The sequence below is a fragment of the Pelecanus crispus genome, chromosome 5, assembly GCF_030463565.1.
Source record: "Pelecanus crispus isolate bPelCri1 chromosome 5, bPelCri1.pri, whole genome shotgun sequence".
Taxonomy (NCBI): Eukaryota; Metazoa; Chordata; class Aves; order Pelecaniformes; family Pelecanidae; genus Pelecanus; species Pelecanus crispus.
In genome coordinates, this window is record NC_134647.1 from 71,986,798 (window position 1) to 72,012,663 (window position 25,866).

The following is a 25,866-nucleotide window of genomic DNA, read 5'->3' on the forward strand; positions in this document are numbered from 1 at the left end:
GCTTGCAAGAGACTCTCCTTCATGCCAGAGGTTCATGCCAATGAACAGTTTAGTAAATCCTCCTATTCGAGGCCAAAGGGCTGAGTGTAAGAAAGGGGCCAGGTTTCTAGCTAAAATTACATTCACCAATAAAGCTCAGGAGAGGTCAAATTTTGCCATAACTCACTCTCTCCTCAGTAACTGATTTCCCCGTCACTGGGGAAGGAGCAAAAGAAGGAGGAAAAATAAAATGTGTTTGTCTGGGAGCCCTAAGGGCTTTCAGTGCTGAAGGTGCAGAGCAGGTTCCTGGATTCTCATTTATCAACCTTAAAAGGGATGGAGTGATAAATGCACAACTGGCCCTTTAATATTTTATGCAGGTGCTAAAGCGACTTAGCTGTCACCTTCAATACATCACCAGAGGCTGATACACCAGCTTTCGTCACTCCAGGCTGGGAATTTTTACAATTTCATTTCTATTTCCCTCTCTTCACATATTTCCACATATTTCTTACTATGTGTAACATATAAAAAGCTATTTTCCTCAAATGATCTCCCCATTCGACCCATTCCTACTCATTCCCTCTTCAGCCACATTTCTTGAGCAAGAAATAATGCCACGCTTTTGTTCAAGATTTGTACAAATTTTGACTCTCATCGTTCAAGAGAGGCAGAAAGCTGAAATCACTTTACATTCTGGCAAAGGCTGAAGGTCCTGCCCTTTGTGAAAGGCAAATCTCTACGTCCCTCCCTTTAAAGAGAGACAATGATCAACTTCCACAGCAGAACGATTTACAAGGGTCCCCAAAACACTGGCGCACCTCGAAATCCTCCCTCCAGGAGAGTAGTAGCCCGTATCCTCTTCTGCCCGCACCATTCGTACTCTTCAAAGCGGTTGCCGTTCTCGTTCTCGATGTCCACAGAGTCATCCTCAGTCATGCATGAACCTTCTCTCTGCACAGGGTAAAGCAGGGGCAGAGCGTTGAGATGCATGAAATAGCTCTTTGGGGTTAATAACTCAGGGTGGGACAGAGAAGAAAAGCTGGACTGTTCCCAGGACAGCTAGTATAGAGCAGACAGCAGCATCTACTCCCGCCCCCATTCCCAGTGACCTAAATCTAGAAGTAAATGGGTGCTGGAAGAACTTGACAACCTTAACATCAAAACAAGTTGCAAGGTTCATTATTTTTACATATGGAAATTTAAGCTCTGGTTCCTACAACAACGCTGGTGTGCATTTCAACATGCATTCCCCTGCCTTGCATGCACAATTCCCCTATCATGTAAACCAGAGATTCCTTTGACCCCCAACAGGAATGTTCTCCTAGAGTGTATTTTTTGGGCCACACTGATCAAAAGGTACCTCTCTTTACACCATGCACCTCTTGAGGCAACAAGAATTAATTTCTTATCATCTCTTGTGGGCTTTTCCTGAGAAACAAGCACAGAAAGCCCTATGAGACAACTCCCTCCCCTAGGGCTTGTTCCTCCTTCTTCCTTGCTGTCTCTAGGATGAAGAGAGCAAGAGAACGGTTCTGCTCAAATGCACTTCCTGGAGTAAGATGGTCATGCAACGTTTACAAATGCCAGTCTGATAACAAAAGAACCCAACAAAAAATAATTCTAATGTTGTCAAAGGCAGAGATCAGAAAGAACTCTTCTTGCTGTGCTACACAGGAAGCATGAAGTCCTGCGAAAGGCTTCATAAACTTCAATAGCTCTACCTTTACAGTCTACAAACTTAGACTTCAGTAACAGCGAAAAGGGTGCATGAAGTAAAAAAGTTACTAATGCAACACAGGAGAAAAATCCAGAAGAATCCATCTTCCAAGACAAAGAGAAGTGACTACAGATCTCAGGGAGACATAGTTAGCACTGCCTGCAAGCTCAGCAATGTTAGTTTTTGCCCCACGTTAGGTCAATTGCAGACAAAGCTGGGAGTAGGGAGAAGGGAATGGCAACTGGTGATCCTGCTGCGCCTCTACCTTTGCAAGGCATTGTTCCACATGCCTACTCATCTCCTCCTCGGATCCTGACAGAGGTCGGCTGCAGAGGGGACATACCTGCCCTTCGTCTTGCTTCCTCCGTTTCATTTTTCCAATCCGAGCTGCATGGAGAAACCAGGGAAAGAAGACAAAACAAAACAAAACAAAAAACAAAAAAGGAAGACGTGTCAAGTTTGTAGATCCACTCTTCTCTCTATTTGTTCAGTCCAAATAGTAAACCCTTGGCAGAAAGATTTCACACCAGAAAATCCCGTTGCAACTCCCTATTCTGATCTCCATAAACAGTATAGAGACTGTTACTTAGCACGTTCCAGATTAAACTTGTAACCTGTGGCTGAGTACAGCCTGAATTCAGACAGGCAACTACTCACAATTTAATAACTAGGAGAGGGAATATCTGCTGCACATCCCCAGGTAAGTTATTCAAACAGTTAAAAACTTTCTCTTGGAGCCTGAAATTATTTTCAAAGTTGAGTGATCAAGCCACTGAATCCTGTTCTGGATTTTGCCTTCTAAGTCCGAGACCCACCCACTAACACATCTATTCGCTATACAAGAAATTGCTTAGTCCATAGAAGGATGATGTAGCACCCGAAAAGCCTTGGACAAGGTATACAACAGTCACTTCCAGGACCACAGAGTCTCCTGTACACCCTGAACAATTCCTTCCCACAAAATCACAAACAAGTCAGAGCAGCATCTTAGTAGCAGGCAACATTTACAGAGAGGAAAGATCTTTGTTGTGAAAAACGCAGCACCTATGCTAGATAGCTTCTGGTGCTGTTATTTTTATTTCACTATTTTCATGTAGAGGAAAACTGGGGGCTACACTGCCTTCTTGAGGGCACGCTCTGGGAAACAAACATGTTAGGAATCAGGATGATTAGAAAAAGCAGCCAAGGTAGCCTGTTGCTTAATCCAATCTCTGGTTAATTTGAGCCATCGTTTAATGTGATCAAAACATCTGGAAGCAAATCATTTGCATTAAAAAGAACTTCTGTTCTTTATTATGATGGCTTTAGGCAGGTATTACTGAATAACTCAATCACTGGCTGCAGGAAAGTCGCTGTTTAATTAATAAGGAAGGTCAAAATTCTGAATGAGAGACAAGGAAAAGCCCAAGGAAAGCCCATGTGATAATGAGAGATGACACCACCAAAAAGCTGCATTAACCAGAAATCGTTACTGACATTGTGAGCACTGCAGCATGCTCTGAAAGCCTTCATGCCTGAATACTGTGGGATCAACAGCTCCCTGCAGCCAACGAGTCAGAGAAAGCTGCTGGAATGCCAGGAATAGAAGGACTGGGGTATGGGAAAGCTTCTGTCAATTGTTTTCTAAAGTGCATTGGTTTATAACTCACTTGGTAATGTGGATGCACTAAAGTTTCATCTGAACACACAACACAGACCTGAAAGGCCTCTTTCAGGGCTTTCTTGTTGGCTTCCCTGGACTCAGGACTCTCTGGGTTAAGATATACTTTCCCACAATCCAGAATTAGGAATATTCACCATCCCCTACACCCTGTGATGCTCCTGGATTAAGAAGGCTTCAAATTGTTCCCTGGGCATTGCTTTTCCTCACTGAATGAGGCAGATTTGTAGGAAAACTCCCTCCAAAACATATCTTCCCTCCTGGCATCATGAAAAGGCTTCTGCAAATATGACATGCCTAGAATAAGAGACAACACCTGGAGACCACAACGAGAGTGTTTTTGAGACCTGGCACTTTGAACAACAGAGACTGTCAAGTAAATGCACACCACTTTCATCAGTCACCTAAATTTCGTCTGCTGAAGCTCCACAACACTCTCTTGTGTTGGGTACACCACACTGACAGCTCCACAGCCCACCTGCCTCTCCACACACTTCAGGTACTTCAGTATTCCTAGCGGGATATTTTAATAGTTTCCCTTTTATTTTGCCTGGTTAAATCTGTTATTTTACCTATACTGTCAGCTTCTACTCCAGAAGGTAAACCATTTGGCTTCCAGTCAATACAGAAGCAAACATCATGAAGTGTTATTGCTAATTTCATTGTGCCCAGATGAATTATGTTCCACTTTTAATTAAAACAGTAACTCCCAACATGTCTTCTGGGTTTTCTCCCCTTCCTGAACCCCAAAATGCTATCCCTCCTCCGCTTTCAACATCATCCAGTCCTGTTACCAGAAGTAGTCAGAGCTAAGCCATGCTCTTTCTGGTTTGTACTTCAGTGCACAAGAGACTTCTGAAGTTCTGGTTTAGTGAATACCTATATCCTCCAGTACAGCTCTTTCACGTAAGTTTAGGATGCTCCTTCCTTGCCTTGCTAGCACTGCAGAGCCAGCATAAATTGGGGAGGAGGTGGGAATTACATGACTTGAGCATTCTCTAGCAAACACCTATCTGACCAGAGAAAAACAGGAACAAAGCCTTTTCTATCCTGATCACAGACACATCTTTCACCTCATCCTGCTTTTAAACAGGGAAATGTAGGGAAGGAACAGTTTAATTATTCTGGTAGGACTCCCCGTGGCCAATCAATTTGGCTAAGTCAGTCTGCCTGGGGAGTTTATTAGTATTTTTAACTTTTTTACTGCCATCCTCCAGTCCATCCACTGTAACAGTGATAAAAGGAAGACAACTCGTTTTAGGTCTTGCACTGATAAATTCTTGGGACCATTTTGCCAGAACAAGCACCTGATCTACTGTCAAAATGTTAGTGCAGAGCTGGGAACAGAACCTCACTCTGCTCCAGCTCCACGCAAGACTCAGCAGACAGCCCCTATATCTTGGCTCATTGAGCTCTGCCAAGAAGCAGCCCTTTAATTCTAGTGCCACAAGTGAAAAAGCCACTGGAATAAAGAGGTGTTGAAAACAAATCCCCCTGCCATTTTCATTCTGTGGTCATTAGCAGCAGCAGTGTTGTGCCCACAGAGGCCCAGGGTGCCCCTGGTGACAGCAGAAACCAAAAGGGAATGCTGCAGCCTAGAAAGCACATCCTGAGCTGCGCTGTCCCTACCCGACACGACACGCAGCCGGCTATCACTTCCAATCAGCGCAGAAGGGACGGAGCGGCCCCAAAGGCAGGGGGTGATTGTGGCACTGTCCCGAAGGGGAGCAGCTCAAAAGAACACACAAGTAAGACCACAGGATTGTTAATTAGTGTTGATAGATGCGATCATTTCTAATTAGCTCACTAATCCCTCTCCCCCCCACTCCTGTCACAGGAGCATGGGCGGGGGGGGGGGAAGCCATTTCCTCCTGTAATTCAGGAAGATAAAAACACAACCAGTGAAGGACTGGTTGCGAGAAGAGGATGGAGCTCAGGGAAGGAGTTTTTTTGCACAAGGCTGACCCATTCTTATCTCTGACTGAACAAAGACTCTGTAGTTATTATTCCAGCCTTCTGCCAGGAGGTGAGGAGTTCGCTAATTTTTATTAGCATTAGTAATTATTAGTAGGCCATCAGAGGGCTTCCAGCACCTTTGAGGCCTCACTTTTAACAGACATACATTACCCTACACACTGCTCCTGATGCATGTGCATGTCCTCCCTCAGGTTGCATTAAACCTTCAGACACCCAGGGAGTTTAAGTGGCCATAGCATATGAAAGAGAAAGCAGCACACAGAGGTAAGCAAGAATTGGGACCCTCTGCAAGGGCCAGGGTCTCAGTTACGCTCTTTGACTTAACTTAGGAGCTGTGCTGGCTAAAGGAGCTGCTCTTCCCTTTCCTAATCTGGAGTCTTTTGGGACTACACAAGGCGAGAAGCTGCTTGCACTAGAGGACCCACCAAACTGCACTTGACAAAGCCTCTACTGCTGAGGGTACACTGGCCCCTGCCTTCCCACGGGTGCGGAGAGAAGGAGCCAGCCCACCCCTGTCCACAGACACTGCTGCCTTACGGGCGGAAGAGACCGAGGATTTTTTTCTCACAACGGGCTCTCCCCATCAAGGCTAAACCTTATTAATGCCTAAAGATCAAGTTATTCTCTAGCCCAGCAAAACTTCCTGAGAGAAAAGCTAATGGGTTTTAGTTTTCACTGGTACTCCTCTCCCCAAGCAAAAATTCACCTTCGGGACAGGGCACTAATTACCTCAGAAGTGCTCTTACACAGCATCTAGCAGTGGACACTATACAAACCTCTACCGCAGCAGCAAAGGAGATGATTAAGTTACCAGCAATATCTCTTATGATTCCCTCCACCAGTTTTGAGTGGTCCCCCGAGTGCCATGCAGACATCATTAGCAGCTCCTGCAATGGCAGGCCAATCAAATTAAGTGGAAACATTTTTGTCTCCTTTCCAGTGAAAATCATCTAGCTTTATTCCTCCCCCACCCATCAGCCACAAAAGCACATGACACGCTGGTGGTGGTTCGACAACAAACTGCACGGTGCCCACCTCCACGGAGGTCTGCCCAGAGAAGCAGGCCTACGGTCACCACCAATACAGGAAACAGCTTCTCAGGCAGGTGCAAAAGGAGCTTTGTAAGGACCTATTTTACAACTCTACTGAGAATGCCAATTTTGCTAATACCCCTAAATTTGAATCAAAGATATTCAAGCACAAGAGTTACCCCCTGCTTTCTGCAAACCTACCAGAGGAGTCTTGAGGACTGGTTAGACCTATCACAAAGAGCTTCCGTGGCTGATCAACTTATCCAAGAACATGATCCAAGGGAACAAAGGCAGCAATGGCAGAGCACAAAAAAACCATCTCAAGAACAAGCTAAAGCAAGAAACAGATGGTCAAGAATGAATCTGTTTCGGACCTTATGTACAATTTGCTGCTCATCTGCCTGAGAGAAAACATTAAGGGCCAAATTCACAGAAGGGTCTCAGTAGGGATTTCACATTTGCATGGCCAAACTTCCACACGGATGATTTTCAGCAACCTTCAATCTGACACTATTCTCCGAGGCTGGCACATACTTAACCTGCTGAATCCATGTTCTGATACACTAACCCATAACTTTGTGCCTCTAATTTTGAATAACTACCTAACCTGCTCTGCACTGCTAAACTCCATAAGCATCAATTTACAGGGTGGCTTAAAGTTTCCAGTTTGGCAACACTGGAAATAAGGCAAATGAAAGAAATGCCTTCTTTATCACATGGGTTCGTCAGGAATCAGCACCTCATATTCCTGGGTTCACAAGGACACAACCTCTGCAAAGTGAGTTTAGCACAGGTGAGAGGTGTGAGATTAACTCACTGAGGCTGACAGGGAAGTTCACATACAAACACTCAACCAAGAGTCTAACAGACAGAACATTAATCTCCTGCTCCACAGCCTGCAAATGCATTCACCTTACTTACAGTTCAATTTAAGTCAAAGGTTTGACTTAACAGAATTAAAATTCTGGACCGTCAGGTACCCGTGAACCATTTAACTATCAGGACCTAATCACGCTGCAGCCAGGCCAACAGCAGCTCACAGAAGACACCTCCCTCCCTACCTTCTCTTTCTTTAGCTCTTGTTGCACTTTCCCAAGTGACCACAACAGGATGGAACACATCCAGGAGATCTGACAGGACTTGTGCACAAAAAGCCTGGGCAGCTGAGATTTGAGTCAAGGACTATGTGGGCGAAGAGCAAACACCATGGGACCCTTTTTATGGGAGGAGTTTCCAAAAGTGATTCTGGAACTCAGCTGGTAAGAAGCCTGACAGAGATACCAAGATAAATTGGTTACAACAATATTGAAAAGTACACTTAAAGCACAATAAAAACGAATTAAATAGATTTTTCTTTGACAGATAGGCTGCATTTCCTACATCCTAAGTTTCTTCAGTGTGTCAATAAGAATGTGAAACAAAATGCCAGATGTCTTTGGACAAGTCCTACATAATTTCTGTCAATGTAAACTAACAGGGATAAGGAAACCATTCTCAAAGAGCAAGCTATAAAGTTGCATGATTGATTAGAAGCTCATTAAAACACAAGATATAGACAAATAAGCATTTTTTCCCCCCAAAGCACTCAAGTGTTCTCCATCTGAGCAATACTGCTTAAAAAACTCTTTAACAATAATGTGGCAAAGCTTACAAATACCACAAAGTTATTTTAGTACAAACAAATGTGGAGGAAGAAACCAGAGAGCAAGCTGAGTTCAGTGGTCACAAATATAAAGTCACATGCATAGAAAGGAGCAGTGTAACTCCAACAGCCTGGCTGGATACTAATCTAACAGCATAGGACTGAACCAGGCATTACTACAGGTATGTCCTGGGAACAGTAGTAATCAGAGTCATAAAAAGCTAAGGTCAGGAGGAACTAGTTCTGATCTAGTTTGACCTTCTTTGTGACCCAAAGCACTTCAGCTAATATTTCTGCATCCAGCTCCCTAACATCTGGACCTACCACTGTTCGGGTGTACAACAGAACAGACAGGAGATACCAGCGTTATAAGGGCATTATATAAATTAACCAAACGTCCTCATTTGGAATACGGCTGTTAGTTCTGCTCACTGTACCCCAAAAGGTATATACAAGAAGAGTAAAAGGTTCAGCAAAACCAGTGCAAACACTGTACAAAACCAGCAGCCTCCCTTTACATGATAAGCCCAGGTTCACAAAAACATCTAAGAACAGGGCCCAAGAGGAGTTCCTAGATCCTGCAGCCCTACTTTAAGCTAAAGTCAAAAGCATAAAGCACTACTGAGCCAGTTCAGCAGAGCACGCTGTCATCAAGAGCTTTCATTCATACTGAAGGACTCCACAACACCAAGAACCTCACGAGCCTGGCTCAGACTTTTTTTTTTTAATTTAAAATAAGGTAACTGCACATTGTTGGCCTGAAAAAAGGTGGAAGGTGGGAGCTTAGCCCCAACTATCCAAAAACGATAAAGACACAGTTTGACATCACTGACTCCAGAGACCTCTGTCACACAAAACAAGTCACTGCAGAGCAATATCTCAGTGCATTTCAGCTATCTGAAGTCTCTGTGTCAGGAAAAGGGTCTACCTGCCAACGCTGGCAGCTCACTGCACTCACCTAGGAGCACAGATGTGAGCACACCTGCCAGCAGTTACCTGTAACTGATGCAAGGCAACTCATCTCTTTGTTGCATGACTTAACAGACTTTCAAGAGTTCACAGGTTTTTGGCCCTCGGGGTTGATATTTAAAAATCTCTAAGCTAGCTCTGAATTCAGTTATGTATAACTCACAGTTGTCAGGTCAGTAACTTAATAATACTTCCATTTGCTTAAGACTATGCTAAACATGGCAGTACTTCAAGCAAACTACTTTGGTATCAGTACACTCTAAAGCCTTTTGCTATTTTGTTAAAGTATCTCTATCTTCTTCTAAATAAACTGCATCAGCACAATGTTACTGGCATTATCTTCAACTATCACAGCAGGAAGCTCAAAATTAACAAGCCTCCTGATAGCCCGAACAACCAAATTTTAACTAAGTGGTACATATTAGAGCAGCTATAAACAATACAGAATTAGATGACAGAATATTGTTACTATTGAAATGGTAAGTTCTCACTTGTCTGAACTTTGGAAAAAGAGTTTCAACTTCTTCAGCTCAAGCTTAAAAAAAAAGGTCTACTTTCAGCTTTTTTCTCCAATTTACAAACACAGAGATAGGACTTTCTCTCTCTGAAATAAAGTGACCTCTGATTTGTTTTTTAAACACCAAGACACTTTTCACTAGAAATCCTTGTTTACCCATTGTTAGGAACACCCAGAAATACAAGAATAAAAGTAACACACCAGCATCTGTGGGCTTGACAGAAAAAAACCCCTCAAAACGCAATGTCAGATGCACAGACACTCAGACTGCTGGTTTAAAAGTTTACTGCAAGATTCTGCCATGTGAGCCATAAAAGCACAGCAGCCTGGCCCCGTAGTTTAAAATACAGGATTCAGGGCCTACTTATAAACTCGCTGGTGGGGTCCCTGCGGTGAGAACTGCCTCCCCCAGGAAGCCGGGGATGAACGCGGAGGGTTTCACCCCAGCGCACCCTGCACCCCGCCAGCTGCACGTCGAAGCCCAGGCAAGGCAGGTCGCAGCTCCCGGCCCGCCGGGGGCTTCACACAACTCAGCCCAACTCTGGAAAGTTTTCCGGGAAGGGGGAGGCGCGGGAGGAGGCCGGGCGGGGCGGGGGCAGCCCGGGGCGCCGCGCGGGACCGCACTCACCGTTCAGCCGGGTCTGCCGGTTCGCTCGCACCCGCAGGAAGGTCTGCAGAGGGGAGACAAGAGCGGAGAAGTGTCAGGGCCCCCGGCCCGCGGGCGTCGGATGTAAACAACTCGCCCCCCGCCGGTAAACAAGGCCCGGCCCGGCCCCCCCCAACCCGCGCACCACCGGGACAACGCACCGGCCCCGGGCCTGCCCCCCCCCCCCCCCCCGCACCCACCTCTTCCCGGCCCCCGCCGCCGGGCCCCCTCCTGCCGCTCTGCATAGCCGCGGGCGCCGCGGGCGGGCGGCGGGGCAGCGGGGCGGCGGGCCCCGGGACGGACCCCCCCGCGCGGCCCGGGATGCGGGCGGATACGGCGCGGCCCGGCAGGCGCCGCCGATCAGACCCCAGCGGCCGCCGCCATGTTGGCCCCGGTCATGTGACCCGCCGCCGAGCGGGTGAAAGTTCACCAGGAAACCGGCGGGGAGAGGCGCGAGAGGAGGAAGTTCCCATGGCAACCGACAGGCGGCAGCAGGGTCCAGCGAGCCCCGGCCAATCAGGGCCCACGGGCGGCTGGAACCCAGGGACACCTGACCAATCAGAGAACAGGAGTAATTGGAACCCGCGGGTCTGGCCAATCAGAAATCAGGAGCCACTGGCACCCAAAGGCACGTGACCAATCAGGGCCCAGAGGCAACTGGAAGCCAGGTTTCCTTGCTCAATAGGGATTGGATGTCCTTTAGGCCCAACGGTACTAGCCAATCAGAACCCTGGGCCCAACCATAACCCGGAGGTGCTGGCCAATCAGCAACCAGTGACAACTGCTCCCCAACTTTTCTTGCCTAATTAGGGATTGGGGGCCTTTGAGGCCCAAGGGCGCCTGGCCAATCAGGGCCCGAGGCGTAAGGGGAGCCAGAGGCACGTGGCCAATGGGGGCCCAGAGGCCCCTCCCCGGCCCCTGCCCAGCCCCAGCCCCACCACGGAGCCCCAGGCGCTGCCGCCAGGGCCCTGCCTGGCCCGGCCCCTTCGGGCACTGGCCCGTGGGGAGGCACGGCCCCGGGGAGCAGAGCCCTGGCCTTCCTTCCCGCCTCTCCCGCGGGCTGAGCACGGCCTGAGCGCCCACACCAGCTGCGTCTGCCGGGGCTGGGCTGGGCACCCCGGCCCGACCCACACCAATGGCACCGGCTGCAGTTTTGGGGCTCTGAAATCCTTCCTGGCCTTCCCAAGACGTGGCCCGTGCCTTGGGCGCGGGATCAGCCCCGCTACAGGTGGAGCACTGCCATCTCCCCTGTGCTTTCCAGCCTCTTCCCCCTTTTCCTGTCTGCGTTTCAGCAAACCTGGGCAGTCAAACCTGGCTCATGGATTTGTTTCCCATGTCTGCCCCACAGCTGTGGTGGGGGATGGCCCCAGTGGACCAGCCTGAGGGTAGGACAGAGCTGGGGGCTAGAAATTGGGCAGCACAGGCTCCTACATGCACAAATCCTGTTTGCTCCCCGCTCTGCAGACCCCCCAGACTTTGTTTCTTGGAATCAAACCTACATTTTGGGTCTTCGCTCTGGCACCTGACAATCTGCCACTCCTTCTTCAGAGGGAAAACAACCAAAAAAAACCCCAATATGTTTTGCTCTATCAGAAGATGATGGGCAGTCAGCAAGTTCAGGTGCCAGCTGATAACCTCTGCACAGTGCTGACCTGCATCATACATCCCAGCTCTGTCTGCAAGCTGAAATGCAGCTGTATTGTCATACATGTGCTTACTTAAAAAATCAAAGCTGCTGATTGTTGGTTTTACCCTTTTAATTAATTAAGCTGTCTTTCAGGAGGCATGCTCACTGCTGAGCTCAGGTGAAGGGAGACAAGCCTTTCCTGGACAAGGATTTTAGTCTTTCAATTATACTTACTCCACATGTTATTCTGTCACAAATATTCTGTGGGCCCAGCTGACCCACACAAGGTGGTCTTCCTCCAAGTCCAAAATGTTATCTTTGCAGTATGGTGAATGACTTAGAATTTGCTGTTGAGTTTTCCACTGGGGATCCAGGGTTGTATCTAAATCTAACTAAAACGGCTTTATTTTTACTCGGAGTGCTGGAAAAGCCCTGACTGAGAGGGCATACTGTATCTCAGAGGAGCATCCACCACTGACACATATCACAAGGTCCTGTGCTACACCAGCTGCCACCACCTTGGTCGGATCAGTGTCCATGTACCAAACTCCAGCAACCAGGCTTGGCACAGGGGAGGCAAGGGGATCCCCCTCCCCACATCCCAGAGCTGCCCCACCGCCTCCTCTGCAGCTCCCTCTCAGTGCGGGGAGCAACGCAAGCAGCCCAAGCACTGTGCAAGCCTGTGTTCCTGTAGCACTCCTATTCATAAATCTCCTTCTTCCCTAAATATCCCCACAGTAAATAAGCACGAGGCCTAAGAAAACCGAGCCACAGGAATTCTGAAAACCTACACGCCAATAACTCACGTTCTAGCATGTTACTAATACACTGTATATTCACAATTGGATCACAGATAACACAAGGGACATTCATAATTCCAGCACACCCCTGCATATGGAAAGCTAAATTTTGCAGCCCTTAAAGTCACCACCATGAGAGTCTTCTGCTCTGCTTCCTGATCATTTTACTCGGTAAGCCAGGAAGACTGACTTCTCATTCATATTGTCGCTTTATTAAGGATACACTGAGGCTTTACACAACCCTGGCACCCACTCTGAGGTCCCTTTACGCTGCCAGAGCAGCATAACGCAGCCAGCACAAGCATAAATGAAAATCTGGTCCCAGAGGTCTTTTCTCCTTGCAGTGCAGACTTACAACTCCCATTACACATTTGCATTAAGGGCTGCAACCCTCTATAAAATACGCTCACAAACTTAAAACACATTACAGACTAGCTAGACTCAGCACATAGAGGGGACTTCTGCCGAGAATATTTGTCCTCAAGTATGACATAATAAAGATTTATAGGAACAGAGGACTGCGAAGGACCACCAATTTCACAGAGACTGAAGTCTGGAGGAGCGGGAAGGGAGGGGTGTTCTCCAACAAAGGGGGCCACGGCAAAAATCTCTTCCAGGCCCTTTCGGAAATAACATGATTTATTAATTAGCCTTAATAAACAGGCAGGAAAGAAAGCGGGATTACCTGAATCAGGCATTTCTGTATCTTCTGCAGGGTTTTGCTTCTCTTACTTTGTACCAGGGCTCATCTTTCATACAAGGGTAAAGTGACTTGTGATGTGACACCAAGTTATAAGTGAAGGCTACACGGGAATATGTAGTAAGCAATGGAGGGTCTGGCCCATACTTGGTAATATGACCAATAAATAGGACAGAGGAGAGAATAATGGGCAACAAAGGTACAAATCTGCTACTAATAGGACCTATCTTCAGGAACACATGCTTTAACTGGGGCTGCTCGGTTAAACCCCCCAGCACTGGTCATCAGCCTCTCCCTCTGCAGATCCAAACGCAGACCTGGCACACGCGAAGTGGCTGATGCAGGAAGGCCCGACTGTCTGCCTGACCCTGGGCGCAGGGTACCGCTGCAGAGCACCCCAGGACACAGGGTGAGGGGTGTGTGCCGAGCTGGTACGGCCACGGCCCACCCAGCCCGTCCACGCGGCAGGCAGAGGCACACTTAGGTCTGTGCCGAAGAGCACCATTAATTTATTTGCTGCCTTTCGGAGCTTACTTGAAGCCAGTGGCTGAGCGCAGGCTTGCAGCCAAACAGTTTGGATGTGGGTTGAGTCGGAGTCAAGTGTGCCAGCCCACCCCAAAATTACAGACAGACTTACAACAAGCGAAGCTGTACTTGTGCGGCTGCCTTTCTCTTCCTTTCTTGCTCCATCTCCCTCAACTTTTACTCGTTGTGCCACAAGTCAAGACCTGCAGCTCCTCTGGGCAGGGGGTGTTTTATTAAACATGCTGGCATGGCTGCAGATGGTCCAAAACCATTTCTGTTTTGGGTGGGAGTCATGAGTCAGTTTGCTGGGCAGCGGCACACCAGTGAAATGGAGAATCTTGGCCTGCTGCAGGCTGACATCATTCACTGTTTTACAAAAAAATCACTTCTTTGAAAGTTTCCCGGTGGCACAGGGTAAGTAATGACAAACATAGCCATGGCAACGACCGAGATGATGAATATAATGCAACAGAAACCTCTACAAAGATTTAAAGCAGTTTTACATGGCTGTGGTTTAAAGTCGGAGCTGGGAGGGCTCTGCAGACAAAAGCACGCCTTCGTAGCCGTGTGAGGGACCAAGTGCTCACGTCCCTATGCTGCAGGCAGGCGAGCTGGGGCACCAGTGCAGAGCCGGGAGCTGGGCTCTCGCACACAGCGAGCTGTGGGCACTGGGGCGAACTGGCTGCCTGCCTAAGGCTGAGACCAGCGACAGCATCCGCCTGCTTACCTGGTATCTGTCCGAGTGATGGATGTCATCTGAGGAGTGGGGTGATGCTGTCGGAGAATCTCCTTCCCGCTTGATTGAGGCCGACAACAAAATTGACTGCAAGAGAAAGGAGAAATTCATGCTGTGAGCATCGCTGAGCTCTCTGCCCCTCGCTAAGCCGCCCTTAAAGCCACGGAGAGCGTCTGCCGGGCTGTGGGGATGCACTGGGGCAGGCTGCTGGGCTGTGGGGCTGGCTCCGCTCTTCCCGTGGGACCCTGCCCCACGAGGGGACCGGGTTGCAGGGTCTAGCAAAGTGCAAATGCATCAGGCAACAAAGGGATGGTCGTTTTGTCCCTAGGTCTGGTGGCTGGGGGCAGAATCAGTCGCTGCTGGAAATGATGCGTGTGGACCACACCAGAAATTCACACGTAAGGCGAAGGCGTGCTGACGTGGAGTGGTGCTAACGTGCCCTCGTCCACCCCTCTAAGTGCCACTAAATCTCTCAATAGCTTTGTAAACTGCACTAAAGCTCTCAGCACCTTTGCAGTGCAACTACCTCTTCCTTCTGTAATGATGCTATTTATTTTAATAAGTAGCGCAGGAAAAAAGGGCCTTTTAGAAGGTTAAAAAGATCAGTGATATTTGAGACCTAAGAAATCACTGATAAACTTCAAGTCAATAGTAGGTAAGTCTAAATTCTACATACAGTGAACTCTAGTGGGAAAATTACTGCGGGAGTTTGACAGCATGTAAAAAAATGTACACTGAGTTGCAAGTGAACTTTATTATTAGAGGAGTTTGAGGGAAAAATGCAATTTAAAATTCTAATTTAAAATATAAATTAGCTAAAGTAGGCTAAATATAGCCCAATACATTGTAAAAAATGTACAGTGGAAACGCAGCTCTCCAGATGTTTGTTTCTGAGAATCAGCTGGCAAGATTTGACAATAAATGACTGCTCGGAGATGTGTGTGTTTGCGAAGGGAAGGGTAGATATCATCTGAATTGGACAGGTCAAGTGTGGTGACAACATTATTAAAAAGCATAATACCTTGGAGAAAGGGACGTATTCCAGAAACATTTGCCTCTGGGCTGAAATGAAACGTGAAAAAAATGTGCGTTTTTTGGAAAGATATGAGCAAGTGGAAAAATGACTCAGCATACAAATCGGTTCAGTCAGCAGGATGCGATCCCCGGGGCTTGGACAGCTCTCCTGGCGAGAAAGAGCAGTCGGCGTGGGCACGGAGGGAGGGCACGCGTGGGATGGAGGCGGGGGAAGAGGATTCAGGATACTCTGTTCAGCCCCACGGGTGTGAGCTGCCAGCCTTGCCATGAGGGCAAGAACTGCATCCCTGTCTGCACTGCAGGTCTCTGCCATAAAACATGGCTCTACCAGCCATGCAGAGACAGTGATGTCCTAAAAGGGGTGATGGGGGAATTACCTGCTGGGGTGCTCAGTTATCTCCCCAGGCATGGTCACTCCTGCCAACGCCGAGGGCTGTGCTGGCCACATCTCGGGGCTGGCACGCTCCTCAGCTCAGCCCCACGGGGATGCCAGGGGCTGGGAGGGCCAGCAGGAGCCGGCGGGGCTGGGGGCACGCAGCGAGGGCTGCCCCAAGAGACTGGCCTCTGCTTCCCAGGAGAGAGACGGGCAGAGCAGGGGGTTCTCCTGCCTCATGAGTTGGCCAAACCCAACCTGTGAGCGGTTTTCGTGAGTGGCTCATTTATTTCTGGAGAAGCCCTCTGATAACCATGCAAAGCAGAGTGCAGACCTTGAGCTCCTGCTGTTGTTTAGTTTCTTTATTTTCTAAACAGAGAACGAGGACCATTTCTGAAGAAGCAGGATTGCACATGTCCTGCGAAACGGAGGGATGGAGGCTCAAAGCCTTCAGTTGTGACTCAGAACAACAGCCCTGATTGCAGTGGTGCTAATGCCCTTTCCCTCCTCTAACAAGCCAAGCACCCTGGAGCTGGGAGGGTTAAATCCGTTTTGTCTTCCAATGTATTCTAGAGAAGGGGAAAAAATACCCATCTCCCCATTCCTCGGCGACAGACAGGCAAACTCTCCCCGCCTCCAGCTCCCCCCTCAGCTTCTGGTAGCTCTAATCCAATATTATTATGTGAAAAATGGTTGGGCTAGCTATGGAGACAGTAAATTAAACGTTATGTATTAGTTTTTAGCGTGTGGTCCCGGGAAGAACGCCGGCCCCATTTATTCCACAAACCTCCTGAGCACCATGGCGATGACCTCTGGAAAAACGCAGGGCTAAACTAATCCCAAAGATGTCAATCTCGAGGCCTCTTCTACATACACTTGCAGTTTAGATTAATAAACTGTCTATTTTTAAATTGTGTGCAAGCACTTCAATTCTAAATACCTCGCCGGCATGTTAAACACAGCGTTAGAGATGCCAAGTCACACTTCCCCTTCACTCTTAGGAAACTTGACTTCATTTGTTTTTCTCATTTCTGTGCGCTGTGCCACACGTTGCCTTTCAGGCAGCCGTGGGGGCAGGCAGGGATGCAGGCTCAGGGGCTAAGGGATTAGGAAAGGCACTCGCCATTAGGGTGACTGCTATTTCTGCATTAGGCCAGCCTCTCTGCCATCCCAATTTTGGCCTCTTTTTTCCCAAATCGTTGTGTTGGGGCTGTTTCTTGATGGCTAAGTGGTGAGGATGCATGGCCATAGCATGCCAAGCTGAGGATCTGCTGCTCCTGCACCCACACCGCTCACTCCCACCTGGCTCCTAGCAAGCGGGGAAGGGGCAGCGATACGATCCCCATCCCTCTCTCAGCTGAAAGATGGCTGTGGAGAGAAAAGCCAGCTTTACACGTGGCCTCCCAGCCCTTGTGTATGCTCACCCTGCAGGGCAGACCCAAATTCTGGCTTCCCACCCCAAAAACGCGGCGCTGGGTGCTCTGTGTGCAGACAGGCGTGCTGTACAGCTGTGCGGAGATGCTCCCTACCTCAGGAACCAGCCTCTTTGGCATGGTGGGAACCAGCCTTGATGCTGAGATGTCCCTTTTCCCCCTGGGGAAAGGCACCAGCCAGCGCATCCCTGCCTGGTTGCCGGTTCAGCCCAGCTCCCCTTCAGGGTGCGTCTGAGCGGGGCTATTGGGGCGAGAGCACCCTCCTCCCTCCCCGGTCCCCCCTCCCATGGCAAACCACGGCTCCCAGCATCAAAGACAGAGCAAGGGCCTTGTGCGAGCGGCTGTGCAGCCTCGTATTTCTCCCTCCCCTTTAAATCATCTCTCCATTGGGTAAAGGCACTCTCTGCCGAGGTTATAAACCCTGAGAGGATCAGCCTGAGCATTACACCTGGGGCAAGCTAAATAAAAAAAGGTCACCGGCGCTTTTTAAACATGGACAAAAAAGCAGTAAAATGTGTTTGGAAAAAAAAATCTGGCATTAAATCATGACTTTTTGCCTGGCTTGCCTCATTAAAAGTGGCCTTTTGGAAGGTAAAATTATCATTGTAAGTGATAAGATCTTTAAGAAAATAATTCACGGCTTCTTCACCCTTTAATATGATAGCCGCCACCGGCTAATTTTTTTCTTAATGGCAACGAGGCTATCAATCTTGTCCAAGCCATGTACTCCCTCCTTCCTCCTGCCACTCCTGCCGTGCCGGGCAGGCATGGCCCTGCTTGGCGTTTCCTTCCCATCCCTTGGAGCACAGCTGTGCCCTGCCAAGGGGAAGAGACATGTCTGGGTGTATGGCTTTACCCGCCTGTGTCCACGGATCCAGGCTCTCCCTGGGGACGCGGCACCGCAGGAAGCAGAGGCCACGTAAGCCTCGCTCATGCTGCGAGGTTCACACTCCGGTAGCTCCCGACACCCTCCACGGACCGTGCAGTTCTGCAGAGCTGGGTTGCAGCATCTGCAACTGTTTCAGCAACCTCGTTGCAATTAGGAACAACGTATAGTTTACGTATATAAACACATGGGCAGGTTTGGCATGAATCAAATGTGCATCATGCAGTCGGTGCGCCAGCTGCTGTGATCCCAGTCCATCGCTCTCTGGACCTGCTCCTCCCCGCTCGGTCGGAGGAGCCACGGGCACCGCTGAGGCGATGCCGGCAAGGGCACGCGTGCCAACATGCCGCCGGCTCCCGACCCGCAGGCGCTTGAGGCGCGGGTCCGGGGCAGCGTGAGGGGAGGGGACGGGTGTCAGGGTGCAGCCGCCAGCCCGAGGAAATGGATGGAAATTGCCAGCACGCACCGCCCCCAGCCCTAAGCGCTGCCTCTTGCCGGCGGCCGGGGCAGGAGTCAGCGCTGGGAGAGCCCAGCCGGTGCCGCTGACATTCTGCTGCCTCTCAAGGCCAGTCATCTGAGAGTATTAAAGTGCTGGACTCCTGCTTTCTGATAGCCCTGGAAAAACACAGGGAGTCTATTTTTCTTAAACAATCCATCACAGCTGCTGTCAGCAGAACAAATACCCTAACCCCGCTTTTTATGTATCTATATGGCCTTTTTTTTTTTTTTTTTTATTTTAGCACAAAGTGTTCCCTGCTTGATGCATTCAGCTTTAACTCTGCCGTCTAAATAGGTACTTATCACTTAACATGGAGGTGATGGCTTGACATGTTTTCTGTCTCCTGCCCTCCCCTCCACGGTAGGGAAGCCGTCAAAGTGTTGCTAATAGCTGTTATCACTTGGGAACTGTAACCCGACAGCAATGAGTGATACCAGGCCTTGCTGCGATTTTCCCCCTTAACTCTGCTAGCCATTTTTTACGTTATTGCTGGAGGATCCCTGACACAAAGATGCTACTATTAGAGCTGAGTTTCCTAGAAGCTTTTGGAGGGTCCACATTTGCTCCCGGGAAAGTTAGAGGTAAAATTATCTAGTGGCTTTTAGCTGGCAGAGATAAAGGTGGGATGGAGCTGGGGATGAAAGGCTTAAATGTGAGAAGGGTGTGAACAGTGAACAGAAATAATGGTATCGGCAGCTTCTGGCCTTCGCTGAAGGATTCCAGTGGTCCGCAAGCAGAATAAGCTCACAGAAATGTGAGCTACTGATTTATTTCTGTGCATGTATGGTCACACCTGGGATTGCAATCGAGCCCTGGGTCCTCTTGGGTGAGACACCAGCTACACGTGGGGAAAGGGGCCCCTTCCAGCAGAACTGCCCAGTGGGGATGGAGGGGGAAGAAGGCCTGGCCAAGGTCTGCCAGGGTCCGCCTGTCCGGCTCCCCTCCAGGAGCACATCCCTCTCTGCTCGTCCTGCCGAACGCAGCAGTTTCCCCCGGACTAATGGGAAGGCACAGCTGTTCGGCCCAAGGGGAGCGAGGGGCTTTGTTTGTTCACGGCATGATTTGTTTTATGGAATAAAACCTGGCAGAGATTTTTTTTTGGAGTGGCTCTGGTATTTATCACCCCAAACTGGCAGGGGGTGCGTTCAGTCGACACTCATCCTAGGTAATTTCCCCTCTTTCATGTATCTTTGGGCTGTTCTCGTGTCCCTGGCTTGGCCATAGCTTTGCCACAATGCTCAGCTTTACCTTTCTAATCTTTCCTTGTAAATCACAGCTACAGAGGGAGGGGGCAGAGACACGGTGAGTGACTTCTCCAACCCCCCCAGTGAGTCAGTGACACAAGAGAAGGAGTTAAAACCCTGGGGCCCTAACACCCGTGCCCTGTTCCTACCACCAGACATGATACGGAGAAGTTAAATGATTGTGCTAGAAATTTCATCTCAAGTGAGGCAGCTGGGAAGGGCTTAATACAGACATTCTGTCAAGGTTTAAGGCTCCAAATCTTGCTTGCTTCAAAGCTCTTTTTCCTTGGAGGGCTTTAGTGGTCAAATTTCCCTCTAGGTGCTGTAATTCTCTCTCAAACTGCTCGGCAAAGCTGTAAAATCATGGGAGTGGGTGAGGGAATCAAAGGGCTCTGGCACTGTGGCTCAGTTCCCAGCTCCGCCGGAGGTCTCGGAGCAGCGTGCTGGCTGCCTGCCTGCGGGCACCCTCTGAGGAGCTGGGTGCACACCTAAACAAACCGGCTGCAAGCGTCTGCTGGGCGCAGGAGATGGATTTTGTTCCTGGCCACTTGCTTCAGTGTTTGCTTGCAGCAGGAGCCAGTGCACGGGCTGGACCATTAGCGGGAAAGGCAATTTGCAGTCACATTACTAGGAAGCAGCAGTGAAAAAGGAATGCTGAACCCCAACGAGAGCTGGGATGCTACACAGAGCCCAGCCTCTTCCCCTTCAGTGGTCAGTCCCAGCACTTTCAGAGAGGATATAAGGAAGTTCAGTGGATGCTGTCAGGTGACAGGTAACAGTCTGCAGCTAATATCCTGAAATTTAGGGGTTGAGATCTCTCTGGGCAGAGATGATATCCCACCTAGATGACAGCCTGTGGAGGGAGAGCCATAGGCCAGACAGGCAGTGGCAAAGAAGTGCTCTTAGGTAGCTAGGAGGACCTGGGGACGCTGACTCTCAGAGTTACTGCCGGCTGCTCAAGGACGAGCAGGAACAGTCAGACTTAGACTGCTTATACACCTCACCAACATGGGTTCAACACAACGTGTGCTCCGCTCCTGCACAACCCCTTGCAAGAGGCAGCCAAGGCAAGATGGGAAAGGTAAGGGGAGAGTGTGAAACCCAGGAACGATGCCTGGGGGAACTGCATGCTGCTGACAGCTACCTACAGAGTCCTGGGCAGCCATGAGCCTGGACAGAGCCCATGGTGTTGTCCGTACACCTCTGCAAGACATCCCTGATGCCTGGTCTGCCTGAAACATGGCCTCTGGCCATACTGGGGTGTGCTGCAGGGAAGCTCTGGGCTCACAGAGGTCTGGGGCATGGCTGGCTCAGGCACACCTTCAGAAAGTGCCCTTCTGAGTGGCTCTGGTGCTGTGTTTCCCCATGGTGACCCAGGACAACAGTGAAAGGTTAGGGAGCAACACCCAGCCCACACCGGTGAACGGGACCATGGAGATGTGGCCTCTAGCTCAGCAAGAGCAAGGACATCCTCCATCCCTTCCCATGGGCATGAAGCATCTGTTCCCACAAACACAGAAACTGTTCCTTGGTGAATAATTTCTTTTCCCACCCCTCCTCTTCCTCAGACATGTCATTGGAGAAGGATGCTATGGATGTCCAGGACTGTCCTTGAAGTCTAATCCCCGAGGAAGACCTTTCCCAGAGCAGTGCCACTGGGTGTGCTTTCTGCAAAGGAGATGGGCTTTCAGCACCTTTTTGCACCTCTGCCTTCTGCAAAGCACAGGCACGAGGCAGCCCCAGTCACCTTGAGCTGTGGGGGCTCAATGCGCTACCTGGCTCTCAGCAACACGCAGGTCAAGGCACCAAAGGCTATCACAAGCCATGGGGTGAGCATCCAAGCTTGCAATCACGGACAGAAACTGCAGCTGGGAGGAGACAGCGCTGTTGCCCTTGCTGTCCACAGGGCTTCCTGAAGACACCAAGCAGCTATCTCAGGCCCCTCTCCCCAGCCAGAGACCGGCAGAGCCCAGCTTGCTGTCACCAGCTTTCCTAAGTAAGTGGCAGTCAGGGTTGGATAGAAATATCATTCTGAGGCTCACTACACAGGTTTGTCATCTGCTTGTCCAAGTGGCTTGTCCACCTGGCATACCACCATTGATTGGGCTTGGTCACTAACAGAAAGCAAATGAGGATCCTGAATGCTGTGGAGCTATTCGGTGCTCAGCGCTGCCCTCCGAGCTGCCTTCGCAGAGAGGGAAGCCAAGCAGCAAGCAGACGTGTTGGCTGGAGCCCCCCAGCTTGTAGCCCTTGCTTGGGCATCACTGCCTCCGTCGGCTCCGATAATAGAAGAACTTGATACAATAATCCTGCATTCTCACATCCCATGTTGAGTGATTGGATTTTCTTTGACATATTGCCACGAAAATTGACCCAGTGCAGTGAGTGACAGCTCTTCAGGGGCAGGAAAGCAGCAAGTGAGGAATATGCGTTTACATCTGGGCTTTTATTGCCAGGAGAGACATTTGCTGGGGCAACAGCGGGGAAGGGATGGGAGTAGAGCCAGGAGACAGAGTATGGGGGGAGTTAAATCCCCTGCTCACAGCTGCACCCCAGGAACAGCCTTAAGCCAGCACAGAAGCAGCAACAGCCCATGACAGTATATGCAAAGGCCCTAAATGAATCCTAAAGTGGTCTTAAAGCCACCAGTGACCACAGAGGTAACACCTTTGGTAATACCAGCCCGCACCCCACCCCAGTTCCCATGTCACTGAGTGGAACCAGCCTGCCCTTGCCCGTGCCGCCAGGGGATGCTCCCAAGGGATGGGGAGGTGCAGTCCCTTTCTCCCGCTGCTGAGGTACTGGAGCTGCCATCCCTGTTGTTGGCACCAGGTGAAGAACTGGCCAGGAAACCTCGTGGCAGTCCCTGTGACTCCTTCCACCGGTGCCCAGGATGGGAAGCGTGACACGGCACAGGTCCCAGCTCTTCCCAGGCGGTGCCTGCCAGACCTCCAGCGATGCCTGGGCACCCAGGCATGGGCTGCAAGCCCACCCGGGGGTCTGTCCCCCATCCCTCCACCTGGGACCCCTATTAAGGGTGGCTCAGAGGCCCAGCTTTGTCCCCAGCAGGAGTTTCTTGGAGGGACTTCACATCTGATGGGTTATTCCCACTCCATGTTGCAGACGCTCAGTGGGCACAAAGGGAAAGAGCAGCCTTCATCTCCCCCCTCCTCCTCAATCCCATGCAGTTACAAAGGAGCCTTTAATACCAAGCTCAGGTGAAGGTGACAGCATGTGCCTTCCCATGCCACACAGGACTTGTCTCCCAGCAAAAGCCACCTAGAAATAATGAATCCTCCTGGGCTGAGAGGCTTTCAAGCTCTCTGAGAAGGGAATGAAAGATTTCCTGATTTCACCCTCTCCCTCCCTGCTCTCCTGGCTTCTTGAAGTTAATGTTCTTAGTCCCAGACGTGACGGGCAAAGGGAAAAGATCCATGTGGTGACAGGGGACGATTGATCTCTTTTACATAGAACGACGCTCCAGTCCCAGTTTAATCCCCTCGCTCAAGGCAAATGGGATTCTTTGTCAATGGAAACTTCAAAAGCCCGGCCCTGCCACGAGATGGACCTTCTTCTTTATCTGGTCTCTGTCAGTCACTCACTGCGTTTCCCTCCAAACAGCTAATCTGTCTTCCTAGCCGTCCTTCTCCCTCGCAGGCGATGTGTTTGGGACCGTTGAGTTATCTACACTCAGACCTGACAAGGAGGGAAAGGGAAGCCTGCACAGTCCAGCTGCTTTCATTTTGTGGGTGCCCTTTCCAGCTCCTTCGAGACATCCCAAGGCAGCCTCACACTCCGTGGATTATCAACAGTGGGTGGGTTTGGGGATTGCTGTCTGCTCTGCTTGTTTTTCATGGGAGAAATACCGCTCCCAATCTCCCCTGGGAGAGGGCATGGGAGACAAGGACAGTCATGTAGGAGATGGGAATGCCAAAGGCATGGAGCATTACAGAGTATTGCCACGATCTTTATTTTCCCTTGTGGCATTTGGGAAATTGTTGGGTTGACATGGGAGGTGTCCCTGCCTGCCGGGAACTTGGGTCAGCACAGTGGCTCACCAGCCCCTCGCTTGGTGGAGCAGACAAGGTGTTTATGTGCTTGGCAAGACACCCAGCCCCAAGGGGAAAACCTACAGCTGACATGTCAGTCTCTGTTTCTGACACCACACACCAAAAACAACCCAAAGCTTCCAGAAAAAAAAAGGGAGAGTGAGACCTGGAGTTGATTCTATTAAAACAAGCATGAAGACATCTCCCAGGAGACACGCCCTGCACCCCCCTGGAAGCCAGGAGCCTCCCTGGCTTGGACTGCGTCACCAGAAGTGTAGGAGAGCCTGGACCACTTGCCTTTGCCCGCCTTGGGGAGCATAGCGTGGTTTTCAGAGGCCGTGCAATGTCCAGCTGCCCTGCAGTGTTCCCTGCCACCCACTTGCCTGCCCAAGCTCTGGTCCTTCCCACCGCCGTATCATATGAAGTCCAGCTAACAGTAATGCTAATTAGTAAATGATGCCCTTCGCAGTGATGCCAAGACGCTCTGTGCATTTTGTATTTTCGCATTCTGAGCCAAGGGGATGGGAGGTGGGTCCTGGGGAGGGGGATGCAGCTGAGACGGGGCCTGTTAGTGATTTGGGCTTCTCCTCGGGTGTGCTTTACTCCCTCTGAGGCAGTCCCACTCCCCTCTTCCAAAGCTGGCATATGGCTCTGGCTCCAGGAACTCCCGCACATGATTTCCCAGGCTGAGCTCAGCCTGCGTGTGATCAGCTCTCATTAGCTGTCATTAGACACAATCTGGAGTCCTGGAGCCCGCCGGGTCCTTCAGCTCCACCGTCCCTCAGCTGCACGGGGAACGAGAGAGCCCCTGTGGGGACTTGACTGCTCCAGCCCAGCGGGTGAATGGGGACAGCAGCATCCCCCAATGGCTGGCTGGCCCCCAAAGTGCGGCCACCTTCCTGGGGGACACCAAGTAGCAGGACAGGGAGTGGGCTGGGAAGGCAAGGGGATGTAAAGAGCATCCCTTGGTGGGGGAAAGTGTGCTGAGTTGTGCTCACTTACCTTGGGGGTGCCCGCTGCCATGGCATCCTTCAGGATGGAGCTCTTGCTGCCAAGAGAGAAGAGAACGGGGTCAGAGTCACAAAAGCACTGTGGCGGGCAAGGGGGGGAGTGCTTCAAGGGATCTCACAAGGTCAAATAGCAAAGTGCATGTCTCCCCTTCGCTGGACCAACGAGAGACTCCTCACCCTGACTGGAGGGGCATGGAAAGGAGGGCAGAGCGAACTATTTATCCAGCTGGAATAAAATGGTCCTACGAGTGGAACCCTCCAAACCCAGACACATGATGCAGAGTCAAATCCTGACTCTCCCCGTCCTCAGGCGCTTGCACAGCTCCTCTCCCAGCCCTGGGGAAAAGTGGGGAGCAAGCCTGCAGGGGTGCTGGGAAGAAAGCCAAGGAGAGGGCAGCGGAGGTGGCGAGCCCTGCGTACGGTCAGACACAATAAAAAAAAGGAGGGAAGGAAAGACAAGGCGATTAAATTGGCGTAAGAGTAAGGGAAAGAAGATCCCCTCTGCTCCAGCTGCGCTTTGGAGGCAGCAGCTCTGCCGGAGGCTGGAGTGATTTGTTAATTCAGCTTGTTCCCCATTTAGCAGGGAAGGAGGTCCCCGCCACGGTGCTCCTCCTCGCCTGCCCTCGCCAGCGGGAGATGCTATAGATTTAGTAACACCTTCCCCCCTCCAGACAGGTTAAACTTGAAACAATTACATATCAAAGCCGACATGGCGGGGAGGCCTGCACTGTAATTTTTTGGTTATTAAAGTAATCTCTCTCATGTAAATTCTCCTGCTAACATGCTGCAAACAGCATTAGGAAATAAA

The 25,866-nt window shown here is 50.2% G+C and overlaps 1 protein-coding gene across 4 annotated transcripts in view; it reads right to left on the bottom strand.

The window, feature by feature from the left end:
- The window catches only part of RNF220 (ring finger protein 220), a 225,314-nt gene that overhangs the window by 47,157 nt on the left and 152,291 nt on the right, over positions 1 to 25,866 (bottom strand). For 2 of the 4 annotated variants that reach the window (XM_075710552.1, XM_075710550.1), the window contains 5 exons: positions 25,051 to 25,096; positions 14,521 to 14,616; positions 10,124 to 10,166; positions 1,965 to 2,086; positions 801 to 933 (listed from right to left, as the gene is read on the bottom strand). In XM_075710552.1, the coding sequence (XP_075566667.1) occupies positions 801 to 933; positions 1,965 to 2,086; positions 10,124 to 10,166; positions 14,521 to 14,616; positions 25,051 to 25,096 (440 nt within the window). Of the gene's footprint in view, positions 1 to 800; positions 934 to 1,964; positions 2,087 to 10,123; positions 10,167 to 10,341; positions 10,387 to 14,520; positions 14,617 to 25,050; positions 25,097 to 25,866 lie in introns of those variants that run through there. The other 2 variants (XM_075710553.1, XM_075710554.1) reach the window with 2 other exon arrangements.